At 35.3% G+C, this 22,405-nt stretch overlaps 4 protein-coding genes and 1 long non-coding RNA gene across 8 annotated transcripts; 3 read left to right on the plus strand and 2 right to left on the minus strand.

Moving 5' to 3' along the window:
* Window positions 1-1,906, plus strand: LOC109947799 (acid phosphatase 1-like). The gene is made up of 3 exons (XM_020558913.1): window positions 1-404; window positions 1,100-1,309; window positions 1,494-1,906. Exons 1-3 carry the CDS (start codon window positions 10-12, stop codon window positions 1,669-1,671), a joined length of 783 nt encoding a protein of 260 aa, XP_020414502.1. The 5' UTR covers window positions 1-9; the 3' UTR covers window positions 1,672-1,906.
* LOC18782493 (profilin) lies at window positions 2,513-5,301 on the plus strand. Its single transcript, XM_007217817.2, has 3 exons — window positions 2,513-2,751; window positions 3,217-3,354; window positions 4,889-5,301. Exons 1-3 carry the CDS (start codon window positions 2,629-2,631, stop codon window positions 5,021-5,023), a joined length of 396 nt encoding a protein of 131 aa, XP_007217879.1. The 5' UTR covers window positions 2,513-2,628; the 3' UTR covers window positions 5,024-5,301.
* On the plus strand, window positions 8,603-10,351 carry LOC18784506. Of its 3 annotated transcripts, none has more exons than XM_020560796.1 (3): window positions 8,603-8,845; window positions 8,936-9,270; window positions 9,384-10,351. In XM_020560796.1, the coding sequence occupies exons 2-3, from the start codon at window positions 8,957-8,959 to the stop codon at window positions 9,706-9,708; spliced, it is 639 nt and encodes a 212-aa protein (XP_020416385.1). In that variant the 5' UTR covers window positions 8,603-8,845; window positions 8,936-8,956; the 3' UTR covers window positions 9,709-10,351. The 3 variants fall into 3 exon arrangements, with proteins under 3 accessions (XP_020416385.1, XP_007217761.1, XP_007217760.1); XM_007217698.2 differs by having other exon boundaries at window positions 8,604-9,270; window positions 9,384-9,690; window positions 9,825-10,351; XM_007217699.2 differs by having other exon boundaries at window positions 8,603-9,270.
* LOC109948246 lies at window positions 11,530-13,380 on the minus strand. The gene is made up of 3 exons (XR_002270850.1): window positions 12,852-13,380; window positions 12,647-12,761; window positions 11,530-12,455 (listed from the first exon to the last, which is right to left on the minus strand). It is a non-coding gene; the product is annotated as an uncharacterized LOC109948246 (long non-coding RNA).
* Window positions 13,977-17,390, minus strand: LOC109947780. Of its 2 annotated transcripts, XM_020558735.1 has the most exons (4): window positions 17,209-17,390; window positions 15,592-16,945; window positions 14,607-15,447; window positions 13,977-14,339 (listed from the first exon to the last, which is right to left on the minus strand). In XM_020558735.1, exons 1-4 carry the CDS (start codon window positions 17,282-17,284, stop codon window positions 14,259-14,261), a joined length of 2,352 nt encoding a protein of 783 aa, XP_020414324.1. In that variant the 5' UTR covers window positions 17,285-17,390; the 3' UTR covers window positions 13,977-14,258. The 2 variants fall into 2 exon arrangements, with proteins under 2 accessions (XP_020414324.1, XP_020414323.1); XM_020558734.1 differs by having other exon boundaries at window positions 14,607-16,945.

Genomic DNA, 22,405 nt, shown 5'->3' on the forward strand with positions numbered 1-22,405 from the left:
TCATACATCATGGAAATATTGCCAATACTAGTCTTCTTCCTTGCCACAGTTGTATCAACAACTCAAGGTCATGAGCCACTTGTAACCCACCATATTCATCTCCTCAGGCCAAAATCCGGAGCGGGCGGTGACAGCGTTCCTGGCGTGTCGTGCTTAAGTTGGAGATTGGGGGTGGAAACTAACAACATTATTAACTGGAAGACTGTTCCAGCAGAATGTGAGAGCTATGTTGGGCACTACTTGCTTGGCCACCAGTACAGGAAAGACTCAAAGGTGGTCACTAATGAGGCTTGGCTCTATGCTAAGAGTCTCAATCTTACAAACGATGGCAAGAATGTGTGGGTGTTTGATATAGATGAGACTACGCTCTCTAATCTACCTTATTATGCTGATCATGGATTTGGGTAAGTTTCTTTATATTAATGTTATTACTCTAATTTTGTTTTCGTTTTATATATATACTGTATATATTTAATACAAACGATAGTGTAAACTACAACAGGTAGAGAGTTTGTTACACACATGTCACTATCAAGTTGTCAAAATGAGTTCTAACATGAGATCATTGGTTTGAAAATTAATGTCATTTTTCATTGGGCTAGACCTTGTTGGCTTGCCTTATATACTATATACATTAGATGTATTTTGCAATCAAATTTTCATTGTTCTAATCATAATAACAAATTCGTTAAATAAAAAATAATAACAATAACAAATAAAAAATTTCATATATCACCATCATGATTTTATTGTAGAACCCTTCACACGTTTTGTATATCCTTGTTTGATAAAATATATATATATATATTACGAAAATCAACGAATTAATGAATTAAAGTAGTAGGGGTAAGCCGGCAAGGGATGATATCATGAGATAATTATATTATTTCGAAATATCACTCTTGGATTTGAATATTTGATTAAACCAAAATCAAAAGTTTCTATAATAAAAAAAGCAAAGAAAATCCATTGAGAGATTCTAGAAATAAAATATTTCTTGATAATTTATGGATTATTGGAAAATCACATGCACGAAGGTTTGTCCCTGTCTTTGGTAGGGTTGCTTGGGCCCTTATATTTTAAACATGTGAAATTTCAGGACGGAGTTATACAATTCCACTGCATTCAATACATGGGTCTTGGAAGGCACAGCCCCAGCTTTGCCTGAGAGTCTCAAGCTCTACAAAAAGCTTTTGAAACTTGGAGTCAAGGTTGTATTCATAACAGGAAGTGGAGAAGGTCAAAGAAATGTCACAACCACCAATCTCAAGAATGTTGGATATCACACTTGGGAGAAGCTTGTGCTCAAGTAAGAATCAATATTCCCAAATTATCCCTTATACACTTGGGTTATAGTTAACGGTTTAAATTATAACTTCTCGTTTACAATTGTGGGTTAGATCATTTGATAAGAACAATATCTCCCCGCTCGTCAAACTGAAAAGGCATTTCTATTGTACTGTTTATATTTTAGTAACATTTTTGGCTTGCAGGGGATCGACTTATTCTGGCAACACATCATATGTGTACAAATCAACAGAGAGAACTAAGCTTGTGAAGAGTGGATTTAGAATAATTGGGAATATTGGTGATCAATGGAGTGATATCTTGGGGACAAATGTCGGCAATCGGACCTTCAAGTTACCTGATCCAATGTATTACATTAGTTGAATGTCTTCATTAAGGTTTCCTAATGAGCAAATCAAAAACCCAAAAGGTAGCAATGATTTCTGTTTACAGCTAGCACATAAGTGAATTTTTATTACAGCTAGCTACAATAAGTTAAATTTTATCCGATGTAAGGGCATCTCCAACGTGGGGTTGTGAATTTGTAAACTTTATCGGATTTAGATTGAGATAAGAAAATTCAATCTAACATTTGAAGATGAGATGAAATTTTAACATATCGGATCTTGAATTGTGTGCAAATCAAAGATGATAATGATGTGAGAGGAATTGTGTGCAATTGGTTTAGTATAAGAGTTCACCAACTTTCATTTTCTATTTTTCTTTCTCAATTTATATGATAATAATATGTAGAATGTACGTGTCTGCAAAAGAGTGGTGAATTCATAATACTTTTTATGTACACACGGAAAATGTGAATAGATTCATCTTCCAATGCTAATAATATTGGCTGAGTAATTATAAGCAAATCCTGTCAATTAATGTGAAATTTACTGTGTGATTAGAATGCAATTCAATGTAATTTGTAAACAATTTAGGAACACAATTCATGTGTGTTTTCCTACGAAAGAGAAGAAAACCCATACTTAACTCACGTGGGTCCCACGTGACCATGAACACAAGCACAAGTACTCAATCACCTGTGGTCCTCCTACGTGAAGAGCACTCAATCAATCATGTTCAAATCCAACGGCTGAGATAAGATTAGCTACGCAACAACCAACGTGTTATGTTACACAACGGTTGACTTGGGCCCACCAAATTCCCACCTTCTTTTCTCTTTTGAGTTTTCAGGCATATCTCTCTGTACGTGTGTGTATATAAATACCTTTCTCCTTTGAACCAGAAATCACAGAGGGCTCCGACCGTAGACGAAAATTATTAAATTCTATAAAAATCAAAGCTAATTGTGAAATTTGACGGTCACGATTGAATCACAAAATGTCGTGGCAGGTTTACGTCGACGATCACTTGATGTGCGACATCGACGGCCACCATCTGGCCTCCGCGGCCATCGTCGGTCACGACGGTAGTGTGTGGGCCCAGAGTTCCGCCTTCCCTAAGGTTCCTTCCTTCTCCAACTTTCCCTCTGCGATTATTTTTGTTTCATTTCATTATTAGATCTGTGCAACTTAGGCTCTGTTTGTTTCCTGGGAAAAAAAAAAATTAACGGCGAAGTGAAGTTATTGGATTGCAAATGCAGTTACTTGTAAAACTAATGAATACTAATTTAACCACTTTAGTTCATATTGTGCTGAAATCCTCATATTTTCAAAGTGATTGATTGATGTGGTTTGTGATTGATATTTTCTAAATGATCTGTGCTCTGCATGTTGAAATTTTGGTATTTGATCTTTGTTTGGTTGCCGAGAAAATGTTTTCTGTTTTGCTGACAATGTATGATAGAAAGAATTCAGGTGGGTTTTTGCTTCACAAGCACATTTTGTGTTCTTCATTTAAGCTGCGGCAGTGTCTAGTCTCTAGTGAGTGATGGAAGAGAGTGAGATTGATTTGCTTGTTTATGTGCAGTTCAAGCCCGAAGAAATTACGGCGATAATGAAAGATTTCGATGAGCCAGGGTCTCTTGCTCCAACTGGGTTACATCTTGGTGGCACAAAGTACATGGTTATTCAGGGAGAGGGTGGAGCTGTCATTCGTGGAAAGAAGGTTTCTTTACTTTGCTCCTCTCCTTCATCATATACTAATTGGTTATAATTTGATATCACTGTTTCCATTATTTTTCTTGTAGTGGGGGGTAGGTTTATATCTATATGCTCAGTTTGATTTGGTGCAATGGAAATTGAGTTTTTCTTTTGGCTCTGACTGTATTTCTTTCTAATGAAAATAAGTTTTCTGAGAATATTCTCTTTGAAAAGTGTTTTACTTCATTGGGGTTTCAATTCATACTTAACACAAGGTCCGGAAGAGGTTTCCGTTTTTTGTTTTAGTTTTTAGACTAAGAAAATGCTCATGCGTATCTCAACCATTCATATCTAATATAACTGCTAAGAAACGTGAATCAAAGAAAGGCCTTTGTAGAGAACAGTTATATGTATGTATATAAAATACCTACTCAAGAGCATATTGTGACATTTCTTATGGAACATCTACTAAATTTCACAATAAGAGTAGAGGAATTTCCACAAAAAATCCTATATTTTTTAAATATCATCTCAGGCTTGCATTTCGTATATTACAAGTGAGCTTGAAATGTGGACATACTGTACTCAAGTGAAATTTATCTGGCTGTTCAGTATAAATGAATCAATTCACTTGTGAACTGGTTCTTTTTATGCTAAACTAGTGGGCTACTTGAACTTCACCAGCCGAGCTTAAGCCAGAAGCAAAGCTTGTGGAAAAGATCCTAAGCTCAAGCTTGATGGGTCTCAGCTTGTTGTTTCTATATATTTTAGTATAATTACATGTCAATGCAGATTTATATAAGTGTATATATGCTATAGATACTAAATATTGTACATATATATGATATAGGCAAGGTACAGTTTGAGCCTGAGTTTACTACGGGGAAAGACTCGATTTGAGTCCTAATAACGGGCATCCTTTACTCAAGTGTGACATTTTATTCCCATAATTTTTTGAAAGAAAAGGTCTTTTCAAGCCATGATTTGTAAACAGAGGATTTTTAACATGAATGGCTCATAAAAGCATGCGTTGAAGACTGTAAAGCACTTTATGTGCACCCATGTTATAAGTAGTGGGACTCATGGTTGTTCACCTTTTTAACTTTTAAACTTGCTAACTATCAATTTCATTCGTTAAAGTTTCTTCATGTTGCAGTCAACATTCTGCATTTGCAGATGCTGCTTATTATAGGGGTTTAGATAATGGTATGTCCTTGAAGGAATAATAATAGAGCTTCAAGATCAAGAGCCCCACAGGTGGACCACCTTAAATATTCCTCTGTTTCGAATTTAGATTTTCTTTTGGGTTCCTTTTTTTAATTAGTTCCTGTTGATAATAGACTCACTCACACGCTAAAGTACGCCACATGGTTGCCCAATTGCATATGCTTTGCACTCAATTCTCTTTTTCATGCGGCCTTATGATGTTGTGGTTGCTGTCTATGCAAAGTGGTTCTGGTCTATATGGGGCCTATATGTTAGTGCCTGACTGGATCTTTAAGAAGGATTGCGTCTTTCAGAGTGTCGTGAAGTTTAATTCAATTTGATTTCTTTTGCAGGGCTCTAGTGGCATTACTGTGAAGAAAACTGGCCAGGCTCTGGTTTTCGGTATATATGACGAGCCCTTGACTCCAGGACAATGTAATATTATTGTGGAGAGGCTGGGGGACTACCTAATTGACCAGGGGCTGTAGCTCATCTCACAATCATCGTTTTCATATCTTGAAATTCTCTCTTTTTGGGCTTGCATCTACTTCCTGCTATTTGGCCATGAACTGGCACTGGTGGTGCTGCTGGGAATAACCATGTGCAGACAGAAGCAGTGACTATTGGTGTTCTAGGATTGTTTTATTTACTTCTCTGATTTCCTTGTTTTCTTAATTGTGTATTTAATCACAGCTGTGTGCTCCTATTGACTGCATTTTTTAAGTTTGAAAAAGCTTGGATTTCATGTTATTGTGATGTGATTAAATTTTTTTTTTTTTTTTTTCTCTATCACGGGGAACATTTGGAAATTTCGCAAGTTTTCTTTTGTATGCTGGGCCTGGGTATAGTGATCATATATCCGTGTGTATGTATATGGCAACACTCTAATAATCATAACCGAATGAAAATATGTTATCGGTTCATGAAAATTCAGGATCCTACACTGAAATTAACCTTTTTTTTATTTTTCACCAACAATTTTTTTTAATGTTGTTTTCTTTTTGTTAGTATGTACAATAATCTAATTTAGAGGGGAGAGGGTTTTTTACCCACACTGTTGTAGGGGTTCGAACATAACCACTAATCAACAAGTTAATACCTTTTTTCATTGGGCTAGATACCGTTGGTTTTTTTATTTTGTAATATAATTTTTGAACAAATGATATTGGGAGAGACGGTAAATGCTATTAACCACTCGAGCTATATGCCCTTACCATAAGAAACCCTCTATTTCTTTCCTACTGCAAGACTGCAATACTTGTTTTTTTTTTTTTATCAAACTGTAATACTTGTTAATTGAGTTTTATAGTTTTTGGTTATATATAAATTTATAAGTATCATAGGATTTCCCCACAAGAAAAAGAACCCTAAGTCTAATCTTCCTTTAACACGCCAAAGCTCCGCTTCATATAGTCATTCTTTTCCACAAGAAAATTATGGATAAATATCAGAAAGACAAATCCATAAGCTGTGTTCTAGGATTGCTTCTAAATTTACCCTTTTGCATACATAAGCAGTTTCTAGGATTTGCTTATTTCCCCAAGTTTCTTGTCTTCTTAGTTTGTGTTTTCACGCACACACTCTCTCTTCGGGGAAAATGGAAAATTTTGTTGTAAATGATGGATGGCCCACATATTGACAGTGAAGAACAATGTTGGAAGTGGAACACCTTTTACGAGAGTTGAAGACTTATAGGCTTAGTCACTATTTACAAACAGTAAGGAGTAAATATGGTGGTTTCTTCTAAGCCATGGTTAGATTGAAGTTTCCCACCACCCTTTTTAATTTATGTTCTCAATTAAATCTTACTCCCAAAACCTGCTCCCTAACGCCGCTCATGTATATAGCGACACTCTCAATTATAAAACAATAGGAAAATTATCTAATCGGTTCACCAACATTGGGCCCTAATCACCTTTCAAATTTGCTTGCTCTCAAACCTTAGCCGCTTTCTCCCTTTGTGAGTCATAAAGGAAAATTCCATGGAGAGGGGAGGAGGAAGAAGCATCACTGCCCCTTCTCCCCCTCCTCTCTTCTGGTCTTTTTCTTTTAAGTTAGTGAATAAATCCATTGGGGAGTTTTGAATAAAAAGCCTCTTGTGGTGGTTTCTTTTAAGCCATGGTTAGATTAAAGTTTCCCACCACCCATTTTAGTATATGTTCTCAATTAAAAAAAAAAAAAAAAGACCCGCTTCCTAACGCCGCTTATGTTCTTTAAATTTGATTTTACATCGTCTTTGACAGAGGTTGCTGCAAATCACCCAATTGTTCTTTAGCAAAGTTGGTGTTTTCGTTATTTGTTCGCTCTTATGCATAAGTAGATTGCTGGAAATCATATTTTCCCCAGATTTGTTACGGATGCGGTGGTGAGTGTGGCAGCGACGGCGCTTTTTCAGGTGGTGGTGGTAGAGTTTGTTTAGGCTCATGGGTTGATTTAGGGTTTTGGTTATGTTGGGTTTGTGAGCTTATGGCTAATTGTGGTGATGTGGGCTAGTAGTTTTAATGTGGCTTTTGTCAGAGTTTGTTTTGCTTTTAGCATGTTAGTTTGTTGCTCTCTTGTAATTAATATTTTAGATATCTTATTGAAGTTTTTGATTGTACCGTTGAAGTTTATTTAATGACGTTTTTATTTGATTTAAAAAATAAAGGCCCTAATCCGAATTTTGGAACTCAGATTCCAACGTGAATTTGCTATACACTTTATTAGAGAGGAGATCGTGAGTAGAAATTTCATATACAATATCAAATTGGCTATAAATTACGAGAACTAATTAATAATGGCTATTGATGCCAACTGACTTTTCTGAGTTCTTGTTTAAAAGGAGATTGAATAGTGGAAATCTTGTGTGAGAATGAAAACACATGGACCTAGTCTCCATCAAGATCCTGAAGAATGATGTCGATGGGTTGTTGAAGGCACAGTGAAGTGTGGATAAGGGTAGAAGAAGAGCAGATAATAATGGTAGGGCAAGGCTGTAAGGAAGACTAATCTGAATTGATGTGAGCAGGTTCGTTTGCCTATCAAGTCCCCATCTGTAATTCTCTAGATGGATTTACATTATCAAGTCAAAATGTGCTGGCCTAAATGGTCAGTCCCATCACTTTAATATTTCGGTGAGGTGCTATAAAAAGTGTAAACAGCCTAATCCCTGATGTGGTCCTATTATGATTTGGTACGTGAACCAAATCATTCATGTATATCATCTTATCTTCTTTGTATTAATTTCTTTTTTTTTTTCTTTAATCAAATGATAAAACAAATTCATATCTGAAAATGCAGCTCAATTAATTGTACTTTCTATAACATCAATTGTCTTTGGGACAGTTTTGGATGCAAAACTTATGAAAAGAAAAGCAAAAAATAACTATCAAAGTGACATTTGACTTGGTTGTTTACGGTTAATTCCTTTTTACTAACTATTGTAAGAAACCCAAATTCCTTTCCAATAATATTCTTAAACGACACGAAATATTTAGAAGAAAAAAAAAAAAAGAACAAATCCTAGTGAAGAAAAAAATTCAAGTAGAGGATTCAAATCCACTAAGAATTACATAAATAGAAGTTTATTGATAATCGTTTTCTGAGAAAAAAAGATGGAAAATATTCTTATGCACCAAACACAATCTTAATTTATATATGTCGCGTAACCGAAAAAGCAAGGAAAAGAAAAAAAAATCTAGGAAATTTATATTGATACAATTAAGAAACTAGGAGAGGGAAAACAAAAATGAGTAACAAAAGAATTTGCACAACACAACCTCTTTTATTAATTTAATAATTTGACCCTTATGATTGTTGATAAGGAAGTAGCCTAATTAGGAGATGTTGGAGTAAGCACATACCTATCTAAACAATGCACCCTAATGTTGGTACATCTAGAACAACCTTCTCTTTTGACCCAATGAACCTTGAAAACTGCATTATAAAAATGGACACAACAATGGTCCAATGGTGACTCATTTACGTACGTAGGTGGTTGGCTTAAAGGATATAGAGCTTATCCTCTTTTGCTTATTCGTAACATATAAAGAAGATAATGAGGAATCTTGGGATAAGACAATCATATTGAAAACATTGGGAGACAGTTGAGTGCATGAAATTGCATGTTGTTTTGATTAGCCAGTGGTCCACGTTTGTACCCATAGTTTTCAAAAAAAAATACCCGTTTGCATCTTGTATTTCTTTTATTAGACTAGACATGAGTGTATGTATGTGTTCCTTCCTTGCCTAAAACGCATAAAATCTCCATGTAATTACATGTCATGAGGAGGAGGACACCCCTTTCTTGCAGGCAACCAAGTCTAATCCGTGTGTGTCATGTGCTCTATATATATATATGAAAACCTCTTTCAAACAATTATATCCATAACTTTCTTCTTCTTCTTCTTCATCTTGCTAAGATCTAATAGGCTGCTCCATCTATGGGTGAAAGTAGTGAAGAACAAATGCTTCACGCTCCATGCTTGATCACACAATATGATAGCTACACAAAAGCACGGGAAGATAGCTGCGTGATCATGAAAGGACATGATGATGATGGTGATGATGACGATAATGGGTATGCGTACGACACCACATCATCCATATCGGTTTCCGATCGATCGACATCTTCTTTGGAGTTGGTAGATGATGCATCTTCATCAACAACAACATCATCATCATCATGTTCTTCTTCCTTCAATTCTCATGGATCTTTGCATGACTTGTCAGATCTCATGGCCCAGCTACCCATCAAGTAAGATTAAAGAAAAAAGTAAACTCATCTCAATTCATTATTTCTAATTTTATATATCAACCTGATACTTTTAGCTAGATGTTGCATATAATTATGTATTTTGGAATCTACAGAAGAGGACTTTCAAAGTATTTTGAAGGCAAGTGTCAGTCATTTACATCATTATCAAAGGTCAAGAGCATTGAAGATCTTGCAAAGAAAGAGAGTCCTTACAATCAAAGAAAAGCACTAAAACAAAGTAAGAGCTATGGAGGTGGCTTGGGTAGCTACAGATCCTACACACTTCCTAAGGCCACCATTTCTAAGATTAAGAAGACCTCATCAGCTTCAAGGGCTTCTTATTTGTCATCTGATAATTTATCTTTTTCAAGTAGAACAAGAGGCGGCTCTTTTGGTAGTACTACGCTCCCCCCAATTCCTGTAAGAAAGAAATTTTAACCTACGTATACTTACGTACGTGTGCATGTATAGATATACAAATATATAGCAAATCCGTCATCTTGCAATAATGCTTAAATACAAATATATAAACTCGAATACTGGTTTTGCTGTAGGATTAATGGCTGCATCAACAAAATTTGTCCCCTTACAGCAGAATAAGAGTCGTTAAGCCCCATGAGAAATTGTATGAACTCAACCAGACTCGAGTTTGGTATAACACAGAGAGATAGATTGTTGTTCATGCTTATGCTCTACAATTTCACATTGAATCTGAATACACAAGAACGTTCTTTCAAATCTGACAACACAATACCTCTGCTCGCATGTGGTGAAGACTTGTTTAGGAGCTTTATAACTTGTGCTTGTATTGAAATTTGAAAGTGCATGATTTTGATTAAGTTTATGATTTGGTTTGAGAAACACTTTGGAATGCTTATGGATTTATTGAGATAACATTCATTACTGGTAGATATATTGAATGGCCTGGGAAGTTTAGAAACGTTTTGGAAAGTTATGTTTATGAGTAATGAGCGGCCCGAGGAGCCTGGTTTTATTTGAGTATGGATTGATGGAGGATTTGAGGATATTGTTTAGAGTAAAAGTTTTGATATGTGATATTGAAATTGGATTTTGTTTTAAAGATGATGTGTCAACTTAAAGTGCTTTGGATTAAATTTTATTGAGAGAGCATATGTAGGGAAGAAGTCAAGCAGATCATGGTAGAGACAATCAAAGCAGATCATGGTAGAGAAAATTAGAGCAGAGGATGATGTGTCCAATTTAAATATGTTAGATTAAATTTTAATAAGGTGTCAGTGAAGAACAAAAGTTAAGTAGATCATGTTAGAGAAAATCAGAATAGAGAATCCGGATCTGAAAATGGAACCCTAACCATCTTGAAAGGTGTAATTAATGATATGAGTTTCCTAAGCTCGAGCTAATTTGAGTGTTTTGTTAGAAAGTTTTCACATTAGAAAAAGTAGTGCTTATTTAATAGGCAAAATTGTAACAATTGTCCCTCGACTAAGACCAAACTGTATTTTTCGTACTTCATATTGCTAAATTGTTACAATGGTACTTTAATTATGACTCCACTTTCAGAAATTGTCCTTTCCGTCATCTCAGTCAACTTTTCCGTTAAAAATGAGGGCATATTTATCTTTTCATGTGCTGGATTGAATAGAGACAGCCATATCAGCATATCATTTGATTTTAATCCAGATTTGTCTTTTTAATATGGGTGTGGGGGAGAGAAATCGGGGTTGGAAAAAAAAAATATGGGTGGCAGGAGAAGAAATATGGGTGAGAAATCACCGGGGGAGGGGGGAAGAAATCGGGGTTGGGAAAAAATATGTGCATGCATCCATGATGGTCGCCAACAACATCTAATCTGGAGCTAACCCACTCGAAACCTTATCTTCAATAAATTGAATTGCTTTATCTAATCGGCTGTTTTTACAGAGGCTTGAGATAACCACCCCATATGCAGCTACATCAAGGTTAAACCCTAGAACATGCATTTTACTCATATACTTAATAGCATCATCCACATTTCCTTTCTGTCATCTGTCATTGAAGTGTAAACGGCTGAATTAGGCTCAACCCCATCTTCCCATTTCTTAGAAAACAAATAATCGGCTCTTTCCGACATCCCCTCCATGCAAAGCCCTTTATTTAATTAGAGCATTATAAGTACCCACATTTGGTCACAGTGACGTTTGTCTCATTTTCTCAAGCAATTCAAGAAATCTGGGAGGATGGGGGGGAGAATAAATTTTTGTGAGAGAGAGAGAGAGAGAGAGAGAGAGAGAGAGAGAGAGAGAGAGAGAGAGAGAGAGAGGGAGGGAGAGGAGATTTAGTTTTTTAAAAATTTGTGTGAGAAGACATTTTGCTCATGCCATGTCATTATTTTTAACAGAAAAGTTGACTGGGATGTGAAAAAAGAAATGTTGTGAAAGTGGCAGGGCCTGCAATCATAGCCAAAAGGGTGCACGCTGTCTGCAAAGTTTAACATTAGATTTCATTAGTTCTAGAATAGAAGCACAAATCAGATAAATCAATACTTTAGACGTAGGAATCACTTAGCTGAACTAGTGGCTAGTGGATGGATGCAAGCCATTTGAGTTTGAGAATATGCCAAGGTTATTTTTTTATTCAAGCTTTTGTCATTTTAAAGAACACAAAATTGGAAAGAAATATTTAGTCAATCATGAAACACAACCAATTTCAATTTCATTAGGATATCTCCTAAATGAAAACAAACTTCAATGAATGCCATTGAAGACAGCCCCAATGAGTCCTTTCCAGTTTCCCATGCTTGTTATAGAACAGAATACAGAACATACCTCAACTACAAACCGCAAAGAACATGCCTTCTTCACTCATTTGTTGCACAGAAGATTCCTCACTCGAACTAGCGCAATTGCAGATATAAGCACACGGAGAGCAAGTCAACAGGATGCAAGATGAAGTTTCAGGTGCATTCTTCTTTCCACTATCACTGATTCACTGGTGGACATTTTTGAAGTCGCTTCTTTGCCCAGAACATCCTTATCCAGAAGTTTGCCTACAACTGTTACAGTATTAGCATCTCGCATTGATGATGTTGATAGTTTAGAATCTTTTCTTCTAGTATGCTTTTCATTGGCTGGAATCTTGAGATATTTCTTTGATCTAAAAACTCCTGGATCTGCAGGATCAGCGGCTGCACACCAAATATATAGGCTAAAGAAGACACTTGTAATCTGAAAAGAAGAGAGGTGTTACTTCTTATTGAGAACAGGAGATACGTAATATTGAAAATACACTGAAAATATAAAGAACCAAACGCATAAATCATGTCAACAAGAAGAGAAAGCACGGGTCTCAGGTCACAAACCACCAAAAAATGAAAAGAAAATCGTATAAAAATAGGGATTCAAGAGAAATAGCTTACAAGAGGAGCGTAGAGGCCCATCACAATATACTGAAAAATCTTTATTTCCAACAGAAGGAGCAAAGAACACATAGAAAGCAAAGGCCAAGGCCAGAAATACAGCAACAGCTACCACCTTCAGAAATGCAGAACAACAACACAGAAAAAAATTACTACATCAATTGACTGAGCTACAAAACCAAAGCGAATATTCTTGAAACTACACCTGAAGAGGATGGTAAGGAAGTTGCCATCCATGCTTCCTCATTTTCTGTTTGAATGCTGAAGACCCAAGACTCAAAAGAAGAATACAATGTAGGGGGGAAGAAAATAAGTGACGTGGGAAAGCTTTCCCTGTAACGTGTTTGTCTTTTATTATTTTCCTGCCCTTTCCCTCATTTTTCGGGAAAAATAAGGATAATTGATTCACTATGGATATGGAACCAACCCAACAGAGATTGCATATGAACATTTTCCAAGAGCGTGTCTAATCAGAGAGGAAAAGGAGCTCAAGGGTGGAGATATAACAGGTTTGAGGTGAGTGGGTGTTGGGAAGAAGAATGGGCAACAATGAGAAAGCTTTATCCGGTTCACTCAATCACAACCTTGAGGAGTTATGGAGGAAGGTGAGAAAAAGAGGGGCTTCGCTGGTTTTGGGTTTTTGAGAAAAAGAGAGGCGATCAATGCGCTATAAGATAATGACATCTCTGATACTCATTCTGTTAAACTCTCTCCATGCCTGGTCTCTGTTTCCACATTTGGAATGCATATGGATCGATGCATTGGATACAAAGAGTGTCCTCTCTGAAAGTGTTTGATAAATGAGGAAACATAAGCATTAAGAACAAAATGAAAGCAATAGAAAAGATATCATGCCATAATGATTTATAGAATTTGATTCAATCAGAACAGACCACAACATCCTTCCTCCACATGCTTTGCCAATGTGGCTGCAACTTCATTATCCTTCCTCCACATGCTTTGCTAATGTGGCTGCAACTTCATTATCCCCAAGTTGTGTACAAGCTGAAATAGCTCCAATCACTTCCACATCATGGACTGTCACTTTTCTTCCCTCATTTTCTTGTACATCTCAATGGCTTCCATTGCATAGCCATTCTGAGCATAACAAGCCACCATTGCTGCCCAACATGATGCATCTGCCCTCTGTATCTCGTCGCAAACCATCCTGGCCTCCGAAACATTTCCACACTTCCCATACCTCGCTATCATAGCCACCCATGCCACTGAATTTTTCTCCACCATTCTTCCATACAATTTCTTTGCCATTTTCATATCACCATTGTTCGCAGACCCAGCAAACATGGTAGTCCAGAAAACTTCAGGGGTGTTTGTTTTTGTATATAGTTAAGTTAATTCATAAAGTAAAAGGTTATAGAGAAAGTTCTGCTAAAAAAATTACAAATTTCTGATAATCTAGAAATACAAATGAAGAATGAGTGCCCTACACTACAGACAGATTGAAAACAAATCAGTTTCTCTATACTAATTGGCTTCACACAGCCAAAATTCTCCAGACACTCTTCAGTGGAAGAATGCTGAACTAGGAAACAACATATCTGCTGTGTGTTATGGTGTGCAAGCCAGAACATAAAATTTAAGGCCAGAAGATTCATGGAGACATGACCGTTCGGTTGCGAATTCTGCTTGATCGTCTCAGCGGAGTTGTAACTTCTTCATCTTTTCCACCCTCCTAAATTGACACAAAAAAGAACAAGAATAAATGATTAATTATGATGATTCAACATAAAATGTCTCAAATATACACATCTTTACCCTCCTATTAGCATTTTTTGCAGATAAACAGTAACGAGGAAGGCAATAAGCAATGTGTTTGCATAATGCTAGGATTCAAAATTGGTATTATGTCATGAATTTAAATACTAATCTACTGCCCTAATTGTCAAATTCTTTTTAAGAGGAATTAAGTAAAATTTTCATGCAACCAAGAAATGCTCACCTTTTTCTTCATGATCTTCTGAGGAGTAATATAGCTTCCATATGAAGGGCAATCCATGGAAGAAAACTCTGACGCAGTCGGATGCACTTGAAAAGAAACAGACTGAACCTTGCTCCCCAATTTCTTCTTTGAAGAAACAGAATAGTTGCTTTCTTCACTTTCTGTGATCTTATTTTTCATACTACAGGTCCTTAATGAGCTGCTGACCTCTCCAACCACAAATTCACCAAGCAATTCAACTGCCGGTGCCTGGCTATGGTAATTCTCTTCAGAAGCTGCTTCAGTTGAATGCTTAGAAGACAAAGACATCCTTCTGAAAGAAGAGTAAACATGCTCAATGCTGCTGTCTTCTGCCTTATTGGGAAGTACTGGCTTGTATTTCTCTGCTATCACAAGTTCTGAATAGGGTTTCAAGGGCAGAGAAGAAACCTTCTCGTTGATTTTCTTCTGCTCTATTATCAGACGTTTGGCACAAGGATTTTCAATCACAGAAGAACCCTTTTTTGTACCATTCCTTTGCTTAAAGCAAAACGCCAACACCAGAGATGCAACAATCACAGAAAATATGGAAACCCCAACACGAGCTGTATAAAATGTTTTCAATTTCATGTGGGTGATTAGCTCCTCCCTCCAGTTCCCTTCTGCTTCTAACTTGAGAATCTCATCAAAACCTGCATCATCATCATTATCCATGGTCTCTGACATAGCATGTTCAGCTATCATGTTTGTGAAATATTCTTCTAGTCCTCCCTCCATTTTGTTCTCCACCATTCCATCAATTTGCTTCACTGCAACCTCACCTTCTTCTTCAAGATCATTTGAAACATCAGACACTAGATTGTCATTATCCATGGTCTCTGACATAGCAGGTTCAGCTATCATGTTTGTGAAATATTCTTCTAGTCCTCCCTCCATTTTGTTCTCCACCATTCCATCAATTTGCTCCACGGCAACCTCACCTTCTTCTTCAAGATCATTTGGATTGAGGTGATCAACCTCACCAGGTATCTGATCAGAATTCTCAGCCATTCGATCGAAAGTTTCGTCAATATCTTCAACTTGTTTTTCACCCAACTCATCTATTACTCCATTCTCTTCTTGTTCAGTCACTTCCATAACTTCAATTTCTTCATCTTTTAGCTCTAACACTTCTTCCAATGAATCCATTTGTGTCTCTTCTTCTCCTTGACCCATAACTTCACTTCCACTCTCAAATTCAACCAACTTTCCCTCCTCAACCCCTATTTCCACCAAACCCATATGTCTTTCTTCTTTTCCATCCCAAAGCATACCTCTAATTTCAAGTTTCTTCAATAAAGCAGCTTCAAGTGTATGGTTCTGAATGCACCCATCATCTTGAATGCCTTCAAAGACTGTTTGATGGTTCATGGTAGATATATGTGAGGTAAAGAGTACTAGAACCAACAAAAGAAGCAAACTTTTTAAAAGCCCTTTCAATTTCCAACCCTTCTTCTCTTCCTTCACCTCCTCATATTCCTCATCACTTTCCTCAATTTCCTCATTACTTTCCTCAATTTCCTCATCACTCTCCTCAATTTCTCCATCATTCACCTCAACTTCTTCATCTCCTTGCTTAGCAAGACCATCCTGACGAGGAGAAGCCAAAGAACCGGGAGTCGTAACAGCTCCAGCTTCCTCATCAATAGCTTTCTGGGAATCGAAAGAACAACTTATACTAAGAAGATCATCCTGACGAGGAGAAGCGAAAGAACTTGGAGTGGTAACAGCTCCAGCTTCCTCATCAGTAGCTTTCTGGGAATTGAAAGAACCACTTCTGCTAAGAAGACCATCCTGACGAGGAGAAGTGAAAGAACTTGGAGTGGTAATAGCTCCAGCTTCCTCATCAATAGCTTTCTGGGAATCGAAAGAACCACTTCTACTAATACCCAAGTCTTCATTTCTTTCGGTACCGCCATATTCTAGGCCAAGAAAACGCTCCCGGCGCCTATTTGGGTTGTACCGGAGAAATTGAGGCCTTGGAGAAAGGTAATTAGTTATAGGGTCATAAGGCCTTGAAGACAAACTATCAGAAAGAGCTTTACCATCGTCATGGGATTGAAAAACTGAAGGGGTTAATGGCAAGGCTTGGGATAAAGAATCATTACCATTATCAGTACCTATATGGGGGGACTTTTCAACAAGGGTATTGGAAAATTTGGGTTCGGATGCCTCATTTCTTTCGCCTAAGATGTTCATTCTTGAAACAATGGCCTTGGACGTTGCAGATATAGTTGGGGACATGTAATTCTTTGCCATTGGTTTCTTTGGGCTCCGCAGATGGGAATTGCCCACTTGCTGATAATATTGATCATTTTCGTCTGCGTAATTTGGAAAGAAAGAAAACAATTATTGAAACAAAAACTAGAATATATGATGAATCAAAAGAGTTTTAAATTTCTAATGCTTCGTTTTGCAAAACAGAAGAAAAAAGAAATGGAGTATCTATCTTTCCTAAACTTGAACTATGAATTATGAACTCTTTTTAGCATATTGAAATTGTTTTTTATTTTAAATAAACGTCTTATTGGCAAATCAAAACTACAAACACTGAGAGAGAGAGAGAGAGAGAGAGAGAGAGTACCAGATGCAGAGGGCTCTTGCGTTACAGAGCGCCTGGTTGGTGTTGATGATAAAAGAACCTTATCAGAACCCTCCATTTTTTTTTCTCACTGTGTTCTTCTTGGTAAGTTGGTAACAATGGATGTGTGTTTAATTTCTGGTTCTCAGAATATGATATGGTTTTCTGTTTGCTTCTGCTGCAGAATTGAGAGAAATCTGAAATTTGAATTTTGTGACCGTTGGAGATTATAATATAACTACGTTGGAAGGCAAATTTTGCAACGGTACAAAAATTGGTTGGTGGATATCAATTCTGACGTGGATGATAAAATCGGGCCTCTTACCTAATTTTTCTTCTTCTTTTTTCCTCTTTTTCTACAGATCTCTTACCTAATTTTACTATTTTACTGCTCCACAATGGATAACTAGTAATGAATGTCAAAATCAAATCGCAATCCATTAAAATAAAAAATAAAATAAAAAACACAATAACTTCGTTACCAAAACAGAATAATATTTTAGTCCGTGTAAAAACAACATATAGTAAATAATTAAAACTATTTATAAAAATAAACAATAAAAAAAATGTCTACTATAAATAATATTTTAGTCCCCAAAAGTTTTAAAATTTAGTTACCAAAACAGATTTTTTTTTTTTCAAATTCTAACACTTGTCATCAAATTAAAAGTTCATTCTCAAAGCAAATGGGATTTTGACACTTGTCAAATTCTTTTCTGAGAAAATTGAAAGAATTTCATAAAAAGAAAAGTTCAATGAAATTGACATATGTCAAAATCCCATTTGTTTTTAGGAGGAACTTCTTGTGTGGATAGGGCAAGGAATCTATATATATATATATATATATAAAGCAAAAGGCAAAGAATGGTAAAACATTCAAAATACTAGAAAATGTCATTGGTTAATGCAAACATTAAGAATTGAAATTATTAATTAAATAAGGACAATATGATAAATTTACTTTTTTTATATTGAAAAAATTAAAATTAAAAGAAAAATCAGATAATGGATCCTATTTTTATAGAACACAACTACCCATTGTCTTTTTTAATTCTAAAATTAAATTAAATTATTTTTAAAAAAAAACCTCTCGAAGGCACGGAAGTGAGTGAAGAGAGGTTAGTGATATTTTATGGAAATGGAAAGTTTCGGCAGAAGGGAAAAAAATAATGGAACGGGTTCAAAGGACAATTATTGGATGCAAAGAAATTTAATTTCTATTGCTCATATGGGCTTGCCATAGTTAGCTTTATAGCTGGTGGGCTTGCTAAGAAGAGCTTTGACTGAGCATATGCCATACTCATTTGGTCTTTTTCTTAAATCGTCATCTTTTGTTGGAAGATTTTAGTTAGGGCCAGAAACACTCATGTAGATTTGTTTTACTTAGGCCCTTGGCCCCATTGTACTAAAACATGCTCTCATTCAAAACGTATGTTCACATTTTCCGTAAGATGATTGTTGGAAATTTTTTGAGTTATTTACACTAACTTTCTTTTAGGTTTTCGGTTTTTTTCTAAAATTCTTTGAGATTTTGAAAATTACACGAACACCCTTTGAAGTTTCGTCAAAGATTGATGATTTTATATATAAAAAATTCTCCAAATAACAAAATTAGCCATTGAGATTAGATTGCATATACATTCATTGAGTTTGATTTCGTCATTTACACACTTTTTTTTTATAAATAAAATCATCAAGTTTTGGACGAATAATCAATGGAAAGGGGTTATATGAAAATAATTTGAAATAAGGGTATTCGTGTAATTTCAGGAGATTTTTGTGAAAAAAACCTAAAATCTGAGTAGGGGCGGGTCAGTAGCATCATATTTTTTACACAAATTACAGGACAAATTTTTAACCATTATATTATAATGTATTAAATGGTTGGAATTAAAATTCAAACCAGTACATTAGTCATAAAGATGATGAACTAAAATTCAAACCAGTACATTAGTCATAAAAGTCATAATAAAGATGATGAACTAAAATTCAAACCAGTACATTAGTCATAAAGATGATGAACTCGTTGGGTCTTTGCAAATTTGTACCTTTAAAATCCAAACCTTATCAAAACTCATATTTAAGATGTAAATTAATAGATGAAAAGACTTGGATGTACGAGTGAAGCTGTTAGGCATTGAGAACCCAAAACCTTATCCAAGTAATAAATAAAATTTTAAAAAACCCTAATGTGCCGACAAAAGGACGATTAGGGTTGAGGTGATGCCAAATTGCCAGCCTTTGATTTTGAAATAGTGCTTAAGAACAAGCACATAAACCAAAATCAAAATCTCTACAGTACGATTAATGCAACTTTTGACTAAGCTTCAAAGTTTTCAAACCAACATTAGCATTAATTAATCAGATTTAAGGGATTGATTAAAACAAGACCCCTCAGGAGTCAGGAATATGATTATCTTAATGGGTTTTGAAATCTTATGACTTTTTTTATAATTAGTTCAAAAGCAAATGAGATGAGATGACGAAAGCATATAGCCGCTCAACCAAACATATTCGACCTTCCTATTCTCGTGGCAAGTGCTTTTTTTTAAAAAAACAAATCGTATAAAGAATTGTGTTCGTCAGTGTTTGAATCAGATGAGGCATACTGGTGTATTAAGGGCACGAATACTTTAATTAATCTTGTCTTACAGTTCTCAACGTCTCTTTTTTCTGTTCAAATATTGTTTACTAGTGTGTTAGTTAATTGAGAAATGTTTGTTTTATCAAACATGACATCTGCATGTGGGCAGTTTTAAAATATTGACATTTAACTCAAAATTAATCGGTTATATAGTCGAGAAGTCAATATCAAGTAAGTCTTTTCATTTTAAAAAATGTGAGGTACTTTCAATACGTCTAATCTTTCACGAGTTGTTATTTTTTGAACACGCCTATTTTAATATGAGTTGTTCAAAAATTCATCTCTATAATCATTCTGTTTTTTGTTTTTTCTAATACCTCGACAGCATTATGAATGTAAATATAATCATTCAGTTTGGCATAATTATGAATGCAGTTTAAAGTTGGAGCAAATGGCGAAGACAGCATTAATTCTCCCATGTTAACTTAATTTTGATCAGTTCATGCAATGATGCATGTGGTCGAGAGTTTAACCTATAATGTAACCCGTTTCTTCATATTTTTTATTCGTACTTTTCTCGTTCTGTAATTTATTAACTAGAATTCAAATATTTAAAATTTATTATATGAGAAAGGCATTATAAAATATCAGTCTCATTTGAATCAAAGTTTATCGTCAAAGTTTTCTTGGAAAAAAAAGGTTCATGGCTGAATTGTTTCAGAAATGACATTTTCTATAACAAGAGAGATAATTTTTCTTCTCAAGCATTAAGAAATATATTTGATTGGTCAATTTAACTTTTCACGTAACATTTCATGCAAAAAGAAGCTTTTATGGTACGTGTATATATATATATTTATCTTTACTAAAGATTTGCAGTAACTTTTGGGAGATTAGGAATCTTATTTTGCTTTATCAAAAGAAACAAGGAGAACATTTAGAAAGATCGGATGCCAAAATTGATGCCTTTGAGACACCTTTTTTTTTCTTTTCTTTTTTTGATATATATATATATATAGACGCCTTTACACTTTTTTCTTTTCTTCTTTTGGTCGAAAAGAATTTTACTTTATTTGGTTCTGAAACTCAACCAAAGCTTTAATACGTGCACATTCGAATGTGTTTAAATAAGAAGTGCAATTTTCTTGTTCCTTATTTATATGGAAAAACTTGTCTCTAAAAATTTTAAACTTCGATTATACTTTATCATTAAATCTTAATATAATATTTTAAGATTATTCCATCTTCATGTCCCAAAAAAATATATATTCCATAATTTGAATTATTGTTCATGGCCTTTGTTTTTAAAAAAAAAAATGAGAAAAAAGGAATGACAAGAGAAATTCTCTAGGGCACGGAGGCCCGAGAAGATCAAAATAAAAGGAGTTTGCAACAGACAGAGGAACCCTATTCTCTCACAGGCGAGAAAGGTTGAGAGCATGACCTAAACTAACCACAAAATCCGCCATGAAGTTGGCGTCCTGATAAATATGCCGAAATTGGACTTCATGACCCCTTGTTGTTCGGGTTTATTTTTGTTGTTTCAATTTAGGAAGGAGACCCGATGTTCCATGGTATGTTTACAATTTAGAAACCTTCTATACATTTTCAGTTTTACCTACACTATTTTCTGTGTATTTTCTAGCATCCTTTGTCTATACACTAAATTAAAGAAACAAAAATGAAAAATGCAATCAAACCATTTGAGAGACAAAAGAGGAAAAGAAAAATTAATTTTACAATTTGATGGATAAATTAAGTTCTGATTCGGATTTGAGCTCAAGATTTCGATTTAAAGGCTAGGATTCGAAGTCCAGGTTTAAAACCTAATTTTGAATGTTTAAGTGCTAAAGTGTCAGTTCCAATGTACAAGATCTTAGTCAAGGATTGAAGCTTTCAATCATGAATTCATGTTTGAGGTCAATTTATTGTCTTGAGTATAGATTTAGACTTGATGTTACATAAACGAGCTTGAGTATAGAGTTCTAAGTTCAATATCTTGTCTGTTTTTAAAATGTTGGTTTCATTGTTCGAAAATAAGAACAGCTTTTCTAAACTACACTACTACATATACAAACCAAACATCGAACACTAATCCATTACCTTCCAACATTAAATCTTCAAAAACCACACAAATGTCATAACGAGGTTGGACAACCCTGGGCCTAGTTTGTCACAAATTAAGTAATCAACGACATATATATCAAATCAAATGTCAATAAAACAAGTGCATTTTATATTATCACGATTATTGGTGTGAAGGACAAACCTCAGAGAACCTTACAGGCACGCTGCACGAAGTGTTCAAACGCAATGACTCCATCCAGAAGAAGATGAAGACGATGATGATGATGATGTATGGCTTAGGCAAGGAAGATAAAAAGGATAAGGGATTCAGTCAAAGACTGGCTCAGGTACCCAAATTGCCCTTTATAATCATGTTTTTTTAAAAAAACTTTTTACCAGTTTGAGCTTTGAGTTGGTGGGCCATATATCATCAAATCATATCATAGCTGATGCAAGCAATCAACATGAGGGAAGACTTGGAACAAGTCATCACCAGTTCCAAAGAAACCAAACCCACTACCCATCAATCAGATCAATGCCCTAATCATT

Source organism: Prunus persica, chromosome G3, assembly GCF_000346465.2.
Source record: "Prunus persica cultivar Lovell chromosome G3, Prunus_persica_NCBIv2, whole genome shotgun sequence".
NCBI lineage: Eukaryota > Viridiplantae > Streptophyta > Magnoliopsida > Rosales > Rosaceae > Prunus > Prunus persica.

Coding starts and splice junctions, on each gene's coding strand:
- LOC109947799 (XM_020558913.1), top strand. CDS start 10: ATGGAAATATTGCCAATACTAGTCTTCTTCCTTGCCACAGTTGTATCA. Junction 405..1,099: donor TATGCTGATCATGGATTTGG/GTAAGTTTCTTT, acceptor GTGAAATTTCAG/GACGGAGTTATACAATTCCA. Junction 1,310..1,493: donor TGGGAGAAGCTTGTGCTCAA/GTAAGAATCAAT, acceptor TTTGGCTTGCAG/GGGATCGACTTATTCTGGCA.
- LOC18782493 (XM_007217817.2), top strand. CDS start 2,629: ATGTCGTGGCAGGTTTACGTCGACGATCACTTGATGTGCGACATCGAC. Junction 2,752..3,216: donor AGAGTTCCGCCTTCCCTAAG/GTTCCTTCCTTC, acceptor GTTTATGTGCAG/TTCAAGCCCGAAGAAATTAC. Junction 3,355..4,888: donor CTGTCATTCGTGGAAAGAAG/GTTTCTTTACTT, acceptor TTTCTTTTGCAG/GGCTCTAGTGGCATTACTGT.
- LOC18784506 (XM_007217699.2), top strand. CDS start 8,957: ATGGGTGAAAGTAGTGAAGAACAAATGCTTCACGCTCCATGCTTGATC. Junction 9,271..9,383: donor ATGGCCCAGCTACCCATCAA/GTAAGATTAAAG, acceptor TGGAATCTACAG/AAGAGGACTTTCAAAGTATT.
- LOC109947780 (XM_020558734.1), bottom strand. CDS start 17,284: ATGGAGGGTTCTGATAAGGTTCTTTTATCATCAACACCAACCAGGCGC. Junction 16,946..17,208: donor GCAAGAGCCCTCTGCATCTG/GTACTCTCTCTC, acceptor CAAATTACGCAG/ACGAAAATGATCAATATTAT. Junction 14,340..14,606: donor AGAAGATCATGAAGAAAAAG/GTGAGCATTTCT, acceptor GTGTCAATTTAG/GAGGGTGGAAAAGATGAAGA.